Source organism: Bos mutus, chromosome 25 (assembly GCF_027580195.1).
Source record: "Bos mutus isolate GX-2022 chromosome 25, NWIPB_WYAK_1.1, whole genome shotgun sequence".
Taxonomy (NCBI): Eukaryota; Metazoa; Chordata; class Mammalia; order Artiodactyla; family Bovidae; genus Bos; species Bos mutus.
In genome coordinates, this window is record NC_091641.1 from 27,527,123 (window position 1) to 27,536,926 (window position 9,804).

The following is a 9,804-nucleotide window of genomic DNA, read 5'->3' on the forward strand; positions in this document are numbered from 1 at the left end:
AGCATCTCCCCAACTTCTTTCTTTTTCCTCTGTCATTAGTTGAACACCTACTATGTGCTGGGTGCTATGTTGACTGTTCCACATATTATCCAGTTCGCGTGGGCTCCATTTCTGGCTTTGCTCTGACTGACCTTGGGCAAGTCACTGCATGTTTTGGTCTCAGTTTTCTCATCTGTAATAATGGGAATAATAATGTCAACCTCCTAGAGCTGTTGAAAAATTTAACTGGGTTAATACATAGAAACTGAATACAGCAGTGCCTACCTGGCACATAGCAAGTGCTATAAAAGTATTCACCAATTCTTTTTTACTCATGATTATTTGCATTTTTACTCCAACATCAAGCCAAGCATCATTCCATTTACAGATGCCTAGTCAGACTGCTTCACGGAATCCCTGAATCCTTCTCTACCCTCCCCACACAGTGGTACTTCCTCTCTGCCCTCCCCACAACTGCTCCAGGCCCCGCAACCTCCTGTTTCACACCCTCCAACCTGTTTTCCTGTGATCTTGATTTGAGCGCATCATTTCCCTGCTCCAGACCTCCCTCCCTCCTCACATTCTTCTGGTAAAACCCAAACTCCTGAGCTTGGCATTCAAGGCCCTGCCCAGCTACCCACCTCACTCACTGTCCTACAAGGGATTAGGCAACATTTGGGGAGCAGCAGCCTCTCAGATCCACACACGGTGATGCCCTCGGAGAGGTTACAGCCGAGTACTTGGTATCATTCAGCTGGAACCTTCGCCCTCCCTGAACTCCTGCTTATCCTTCAAGATTCCGCTCAAGTGTCCCCTCCTCCATGAAGCCTTCTCTGATCACCTCCATCCCAGGCAACATGAACAACAGCTCCGTGCTTGCCTCCATTGCTGCAGGGCCAGAGCTTGACTATAGAGAGGGCTTGTTCATCACACTGGGTTAAAATTAAGTTTACTCAAGGGCGCTATTTCCAAGACCAGACGGTGAGCCCTTTGGAGCAGGGACTCCTTAATTTCTGTATTCCTGTTGCCTTGAAGAGTGCTTGTCATACAGTGGGTGACACAGATGCTTCATTCATTTATTAAACCGTGTTGATCCCCCACAAAATGTCAAGGAAGGATGGGGGATGGATTAAAAGATGGGCAGGTAGATGGAAGGATGAAGGATGGATGGCTGGGTTGGGGGCTGGATGGAAGGAAGGAAGAGGCATGGATGGAAGGATGGATGGATGGATAGGGTGGAGTGAAAGAGACAGAAGGAAGGAATATGCATTGAAGGATGGTGTGTGGAAGAAAGGATGGACAGATGAAAGGATCAGTGTAGTTGGAAGGAAGGGTGGGATAGGAGGAAGGGCAACTGAGAGAAGGATGGGACATAAACAGATGACATGGGATGGAAGGGAAGATGAGAATGATGGAGTGGTGTGGATGAAAGGATAGGAAAGGATGGAAGGATGAAGGAGCAGAAGGAAGGGTGGGGAAATGAATGAAAAGATGGGAGAGATATATCAGGATGAGGAAAGATAGAGACGAACACACAGACGGTTGGGCAGATTGATGGATGGATATATGGACAGGTGGGCAGATGGAAGGACGGATGGGCATATAGAAGGACGGATGCACAAAGGATGATGATAGGTGGATGGACCTTGGGTGCATGTCCAGGAACCCTCTGTGGCCTGCCTTCTGGCCAGGCCTGGTTGGAACAGGCCATGCCATCCCATCCCCTGGCAGGTGGGCATCGTTGGCAGGACAGGGGCCGGAAAGTCCTCCCTGGCCGGGGGCCTGCTGCGGCTCGTCGAGGCGGCTGAGGGCGGGATCTGGATCGACGGGGTCCCCATCGCCCAAGTGGGGCTGCACACGTTGCGGTCCAGGGTCACCATCATCCCCCAGGTGAGGCCTGGGGAGAGGTGGGCAGAGATGGGAGGTGTGGGCAGAGGTGGGAGGGGTGGGCAGAGGTGGGAGGGATGGGCAGAGATGGGAGGTGTGACTGGACCCAGCTCTGACTCGCTGTCCCTCCTGGCCAGGACCCCATCTTGTTCCCTGGCTCTCTGCGAATGAACCTCGACATGCTACAAGAGCACACGGATGAAGCCATCTGGGAGGTCTTGGAGACAGTGCAGCTCAGAGCCACGGTGGCCAGCCTGCCTGGCCAGCTGCACTACGAGTGTACTGACCAAGGCAACAACCTGAGGTAGGGTCACCCCAGCCAGCCAAAAGCTTTGTGAGGTGCTGGGGGAGAGGCAGGTGGGGCCAATGTCCCCCCACCACCACCACCAGAGTAATATGCTGTGGAAGTCATCTCCATAGGGTTATCATATAGGATTATCAACCCTGTTCTGTTTGTAACCTCAGTACAAATCCCATCCCTCATAAGCAATTCTAACTCCAACACAATCTCTGAGTATCAAGTTTCTTTTTCCTAAATTTGTTTCTAAATTTCTTTGGTGGCAAAAGCCAACCTCTGCTGACACAAGGCAATTTATGTCTTTATTTTTCTCACTGGGGTTGTTAAGTAACATATGATGTATGCCTTTAAAAGCTTTAAGAAATTGTAGTAAAATACACATAACATAAAATTTACCATCTTAACCATGTTTTAGTGTTCAGTTCTGTAGAGTTAAGTACATTTACATCATTGTGCCTCCAGAATTTTTTCATTTTGTGAAATGGAAACTCTGTAGCCGTTAAATGGCAATTCTCTATTCTTCCCTCCCTCCAGCCCCGTTTAACTTTGTTTCACTGGGTTTGAGAATTCTTGGTACTTCATAAAAGTATGTTGGGTCAGTTCTCCCTCAGTTCTTGTCTTGTCATAGCAAAGGATTGAAATGACAAACCAGGACAGCTCAAGCAGGCAGGTTTTATTAAGCAAGCAGTACTCTCTTGGGATGTGAGAGCAGACCAGCCCCCGTAGGAATGGTCTTGTCTCAGTTTTCCTTTTTATATCTCTTGTTACTTCCTCTTTGGTGGTTCCTGGGGCTTGATTGGTTGTGCCCCATGCAAATGAGTCATGAGCCCAAAACCAATCAGGGAAGGGGTTGTGTCTTCCCTCTGGGCTCCAATGTCTTATGCAAATGAAGCATAAGCCGAGACCAATCAGGGCAGGGGCTGAGAGGAGGATGATGTGCAAATGTAAATGAAGCATGAACTTGGCAGGTCCAATCAGGGAAAGAAGTGTGAGTATGTTCTCCCGTTGTCATTTTGGACCACCATTTGGGGCCCTGTTTCCCTATTTTAACTACCTAGCAAGTAGAATATTATAAAACTTGTCTTCCTGTGACTAGCTTATCACACATAGCATAATGTCCTCCAGGTTCACCCATGATGTAACAAGTGCCAGATTTCCTCCTTATTTAAAGGCTGAATGATATTCTGTTGTATGGATAGATCACATTTTTCTTATCCATTTATCCATTGATGGATGCTTGGGTTGTTTGAACATTTTGGCTACTGTCAACAGTGCTGCTGTGAACATAGATGTACAGGTGTGTGCCTTTTTAAAACTCAAGACATTCTGGATTCTTCAACCCACCTGACCCAGAAGGTGTTAGGGTAAGGGCCCATGGGTGGTAAGCCCCCATGGGTGGTAATGGCAGTAGAGGGGCAGCAGAACTTGGTGGTCAAGAGCACAGACATAAGTGGAGGACCTTGTGCAGGTTATTTAATCCCCTGTGTTTCAGTTTCCTCATCTGCAAAATGGGAATAATAATTAGAACCTGCCTACCCATGAAAGGATTGAATAATACATGTAAACTTGTTGATACAGTGCCTGGTGTATAAGAAATATTCATTTCACGATTCATTTTAATCCTCAAAGCCACAGTCTCACTAATCCCATTTCACAGAGTTGGAATCTGGGGCTTCAGACTTACCAACTTGCCTGGCTCACAAGTGGTGAGTCTGGAGCAAGGTCCAGGCATCTGACACCCACCAGGCCATAGTCAGTCCAGGTTCCCTAAAGGGTTTGCTCGGAGCAGAAGCTGAGCATGGCAGGAAATAGCCCCTCAAACACCCTTGAGCCTCCAGGCTCTGGGAGCTCAGTGACTGCGTGTCCTTGACCCTCAACTTCCTCATCTGTAATTGGGGTAAAAGAAGGACTTACGCTGTGATGATCACGGCTTTTACGTGACTTAGCTTGTCCTTACAACCTAGTGAGGAAGGATTCTGTAACATAACTCCCACCTTTGTGGTCTCCATGAGATGAGTCAGTATCCACCAGCACACGGGATGTATCTGGCACACAGGGAAGGCCGTGGAATAGAGATAGAAATAGCCATTCCACAGATGGGGAGACTGAGGCACAGAGGCTTTGTATGACTTGCCTAATGTCACTCTGCTCAACAATGGCAGGATGAGGATTCCTGTCAGCTCTGTAGACAGGGGACCCGCAAGTAGGGGCATGCATCCCACGCTCCTGTGGCTGCCGTGGGAATGGGGACACATTTGTGGGCACGCCCTGCGGGTCAGGCCCGACGTGCAGACATCTGGCCTGACTGTCCCACTCATTCCCAGCGTGGGCCAGAAGCAGCTCCTGTGTCTGGCACGTGCCCTTCTCCGGAAAACCCAGATCCTCATTCTGGATGAGGCCACAGCTGCTGTGGACCCAGGGACCGAACGCCAGATGCAGGCCGCCCTGGGGAGCTGGTTTGCACAGTGCACAGTACTGCTCATTGCCCACCGCCTGCGCTCCGTGCTGGACTGTGCCAGGTAAGCCCCCCTCCCCCCAATCCTACTCCATGTAGCTGGCACTCCTGCATCAGGATTTAGAGCCAGAGGGCTCTGGAATACGTTATCAAGTGCCCATTGTACAGATGGCAAGACTGGTGCCCACAAGGGAAGGATGAGCCTGAGGACACATGTCCTGCAGATGCTTCCAACTGGGTCATCAGGGTCAAGAAGCTACATGGAAGGCCAGACTCTCACAGAGCAGACATGCTAGGCCTTCAGAGCAACTGAGTCCATGGGCTGGAGTCTAAGGAGCTGCCTGTCTGTCTCTCCCCTACAGGGTTCTGGTCATGGACGAGGGGCAGGTGGCAGAGAGTGGCAGCCCGGCCCAGCTGCTGGCCCAGAAGGGCCTGTTTTACAGGCTGGCACAGGAGTCAGGCCTGGTCTGAGCATGGCCCCTCCATCCTCCTCCAGCCCCACCAATCCGGAGAGTCTGCCAAGCCCTAGAGACGTGCTGACCTGGGGTCATCAGTGGCCCCGTGGAATTGAGTCTAGACTCCTTTCTAGTCTCTGGGAGGAGAAACTGCCGTATCATCCCAGAGCCAGGAAGACGCAGCCACCCCAAAGTCGGCCTGATCAGGGCCCATCCAACCCCTTCTATCCCAGAACCAAAGTCAACAGCAGCTCTCTGCCCTGGCTGCCCCCTGGACTCAACCAGGGACCCCCAGACCTGTCTGTGCCCAGGCTCCACCACAGACCAATGAAATCAGAATCCCTGGGATTGGAGCAGTGGTATGCGTACCTTTCACAGAGTACCCCTTCTATTTTGAGATGATTGCAGATTGACAAGCAGTAAAAAAAAAAGAAAGAAAAAAATAGTCCAGAGAGCTCTTGTATACCCCTTCCCCACTAATAGTAACGTCTTTCTTTTTTAAGTATAGCTGATTGACAATGTTGTGATAATTACTACTGTATAGCAAAGTGATTATACATATACATTATTTTTAATATTCTTTTCCATTATGATTATAGGATATTAAGTATAGTTTCCCTGTGCTATATATACATCATAAAATAGTCATAAAATATGACTATTTTAACAATATTAATTCTTCCAGTTCAAGAGCACGGAGTATCTGTTTCTTTGAACCATCTTTGTTGTTGTTATTCAGTCACTCAGTCGTGTCAGACTCTTTGCAACCCCAGGCAGCACGCCAGGCTTCTCTGTCCTTCACTATGTCCCAGAGTTTGCTCAAATTCTTGTCCATTGAGTCAATAATGCTTTCTAACCATCTCATTCTCTGCTGCTCCCTTCTTTTGCCTTCAATCTTTCCCAACATCAGGGTCTTTTCTAAAAAGTTGGCTCTTAGAATCAGGTGGCCAAAATATTGGAGCTTCAGCATCAGTCCTTCCAATGAATATTCAGAATTGATTTCCAGTTAGGATTGACTGGTTGGATCTCCTTGCAGTTCAAGGGACTCTCAAGAGTCTTCTCCAACACCACAAATTCCCTTTATTAATATCTTAAGAGTTCTCAGCAATATGTCTTTTACCTCCTTGGTGAGGTTTATTCCTAAGTATTTTATTTGGGGGGTTGCAATTTTGAAAGTTTTTTTTACTCTCCCTTTCTGACATATTGTTGGTGTAAAGAAATGCACAGATTTCTGTATGTTAAGCTTGTATCCTATCTTGCTGAATTTATCAGTTCTGGTAGGTTTTATGCAGTCTTTAGGGTTTTCTATATATAGTAGCATATCATCTGCATATAATGACCATTTTACCTCTTCCCTTCCAATTTGGATTCATTTCTTTTTCTGGTCTGATTGCTGTGAATAGGACTCCCAGTACTATCTTGAACAGAAGAAGTAAGAGTGGGCATCCTTGTCTTATTCTGGACTTTAGCAGAAAGGCTTTCAAGGTATTCTGAGCTGTGGGTTTGTCATTAATGACTTTTATTATCTTGAGATATGTTCCCTCAGTACCCACTTTGTTAAGAGTTTTTCTCATGAATGGCATTTTGTCAGATGCTTTTTCTGCATCTATCGAGGTGATTATGTGGTTTTTATCTTTTTGTTTACATGGTGTATCACATTGGTTATGTATGTTGAACCATCCTTGTGAATTTAGGATAAATCCCACTTGGTTGTGGTGTATGATCTTTTTATGTGTTGTTGGATTCAGTTTATGTATATTTTGTTGAGAATTTTTGCATCTATATTCATCAAAGATGTTGGCCCATAATTTTCTTTTTTGGTGATGTCTTTGTCTGGTTTTGGTATCAGGGTGATGGTGGCTTCATAGAATGTCTTTGAGAGTGTTCCCTCCTCTTCGGTTCTTTGGAAGAGCTTGAGAAGGATAGGTATGGTATGTTTGATAGAATTCACCTGTGAAGCCAACGGTAACATCTTAAAAGACAATAGCTCAATATCACAACCAGGAAATTGACATTGGTACAACCCACAGAACGTGTTCAGACTCCCAGCTTTACTTGTCCTCACTGTGTATGTTCTTGCCTGGAGAATCCCAGGGACGGGGAGCCTGGTGGGCTGCCGTCTCTGGGGTCACACAGAGTTGGACACGACTGAAGTGACTTAGAAGCAGCAGCAGTGTATGTGTTTACTTTCTATGCAGCTGCATTGCCCATACAACTTCCTGCATCCGTCACAGTTGGGATGCTGCCCGCTTCCATCTCCACGTGGACCCCCAACCACGCCCGCCTCCCTCCCACCCCCATCATCACTGGTGTGGTGTCCAGCCCATGTGATTCCATTGTGTAGCCAGGACTGAGAACCACTGCTCCATCCTCATCTTTGAGCTCCTGGGAGTATCTTGTCTGAACAGATGCGCAAACCACAACCCATACAAGGGACGGCCCTCTCCAGGCACAAACCCAGCATGCAGTTGAGTTCCAAAACCGAGATGTGAGGAGCCAGGTCTCCTGGGCCTCACCAGGAGAATTTGCTCAGGATTTGGAGTGTTTCATCCATTTGTTTATCAAAGACCAAGTTCTGCCTCAGCAGCAGTTGGAACACCCGGGGCATTTCTGGTCACACTTCTGCCTACCAGGTGCCAGGGGGGGAGATGCTGTTGGAAGGCCAAGGTCAGGGACGTCCTATGCCCCCTGTGCAGGATGGTCAGCGATATCCCTGGCCTCCACCCACTCGAAGCCACTAGCACCTCCTCCTCTAGTTGAGATGAAACAGTGACTGCCCACTGAATCACTGATCCCCGCCATCAACAATGCACCAATACCTGGGCACTGTGGTAGTGAGTCAGAGGAGCCTGTCGACACCCACCTACTTGTCAGGACACAGCCTGCCATGTCCCACCCAGCTCGGGGCATCCATCCTGACCTGGGATTTTCAGCCCAGAGTAATCTAAACCCAGCTGCTACCTCCCGCTTTTTAGGAGGTGACCAGTTCATTTTGACAACTTCAAAATGGGGTGAGTGTTGGCATCTCTTGCCTGCCCGTCATGCCAGCCAAATATCATTACTAGTGATTTTGCCCCATTCTGTAGATGAAGAAACTGAGGCTCACGGAGTGGACATGACCTGGCAAGGCCCACTCTGCTGGGAAGTGGCAGAGCGGGCATCTACCCTGGGCCTGCCGCCAAAGTCCACATCATCTCAGGCGGGTGTCCATCCAACTGCAAGCTGCGGCGACATGCAGGAAGGGACCAGACACAGCGCTGCTTGTGTCTCTGCCTGGAGCTGAGCCACCTGCCACCCCAGGAGAGCCCCCATGGGCAGCAGCTGTGTGGTTGGCACCCTCCCTTGGGGTCATTCCAGGGCCACAAGAGCCTCCTTCATGGAGGGAAGTGTTTTGCCAGGAAGCAGAGTGTGGGCCATGGAGCCAGCACCCTCAAAAGCCTGCTAACAAGGCTGCTGTCGGGCACACCCCATGGCTCCTTGGACACCAGCCCACCGGCCACCTGGGCCATTAATCCCCCTGCTGTGGGTCCTGCCAGCAGCGCCTGGCTGGCATGCGGAGACAGTGAAGAGCCAGGAAAGCCACATACAGACCTTCCTTGGTCAGTGCCTCTCTCAGTAGGTCCTTCAACCTCACCCGAGTCCCACTGGTCACTGCCAACACAGAGCCAGGCTCTAAATGCCTGTTGCCCAGTTAATCCTCACAACTGGAAAGGGAAGTTATGTCACCCTGCACCTTCTTAGGATGCTTTGCTGAGGGAGGTAGTATCATGAGGCCCCTTTTACAGGTGAGCAAAACAGAGTGTAAGTAGAGATGTGAATCCAGGCGGGCTGGCTCCAGAGCCCACGACTGAAGTACTGTGCCACACCACTCCTTGCACATTTCTCTAACATCAGCTCACAGATAACAGCTAAATTCCACTCCAGAATCCACCCCCCCCCACCTGCCCCGAAGGAAAGGGATCTTTTTCTTCTTGGGCCGAGATGGGAGATTGGTGCATCTGTGTTGGCTGTGCTTCCCCTGGCCCCAGCACGGTACAAAGCGTATAGAAGGGGTCAACATTTACCGACTGGATGACTGGATGGATGGAGGGAGAGATGGATAGGTGGATGGACGGACAGACAGACGCATTAATGCACAAGTGGCATCACCATGTGAGAAGGCGTCCTAAGGGCTAGGCATACGCTGGGTGCTTTACCCCAACCAGTTTTCCCCTCACAGCCACTTGGTCAGGTGGATACGAGGATCCCAGATCTACCAGTGAGGCCGTGACTCCGGAAGGGCAAGTTCTAGGGCCCCAGTAACTCCACTCTGGGCTCAGGTCCGGTTCAGAGAATGTGGTCACTGAGTACTTACCCTATGCCCTGCTCTAGAGGTGGGCGTTCAGCAAGGAACAGACAGCCCTGCTCGCACGGAGCTGCCACTGTCAAACAGGGAAGAGAGCAGGGGATGCCAACAGCTGGGGGAAGAGGGAGGACCCTGAGGTTGGAAGAACAGCAGCGAGGTGAGCAGGCGGGTGAGCCTGGGGCTCCTCTCCGGCCCAGTTCCCCTCCCAGGGGAGAGCTGTGCAAAGCGCTAAGTCCAGACCTGAAACACAGCAGGTGCACAACCAAGCTTGGTCCCCCTTCTCCTCCCACGGCACTGGGGCGCTCACCTGGAAGGGCAGGTGTGCAGGGCCCCCTCCTCCCCTTCCTCAGGGTTAATGCTGCACCCGCCCCTCTTCATGAAGCGG

The 9,804-nt window shown here is 49.8% G+C and overlaps 1 protein-coding gene across 1 annotated transcript in view; it reads left to right on the top strand.

Moving 5' to 3' along the window:
- ABCC6 (ATP binding cassette subfamily C member 6) overlaps positions 1 to 7,313 on the top strand; it is a 68,229-nt gene extending 60,916 nt beyond the window's left edge. Inside the window, 4 exon segments of the mRNA XM_070362514.1 lie at positions 1,711 to 1,869; positions 2,004 to 2,170; positions 4,489 to 4,683; positions 4,982 to 7,313. Coding sequence (XP_070218615.1) covers positions 1,711 to 1,869; positions 2,004 to 2,170; positions 4,489 to 4,683; positions 4,982 to 5,090 — 630 coding nt within the window. The 3' untranslated portion in view covers positions 5,091 to 7,313.
- Positions 7,314 to 9,804: the final 2,491 nt, after the last annotated feature.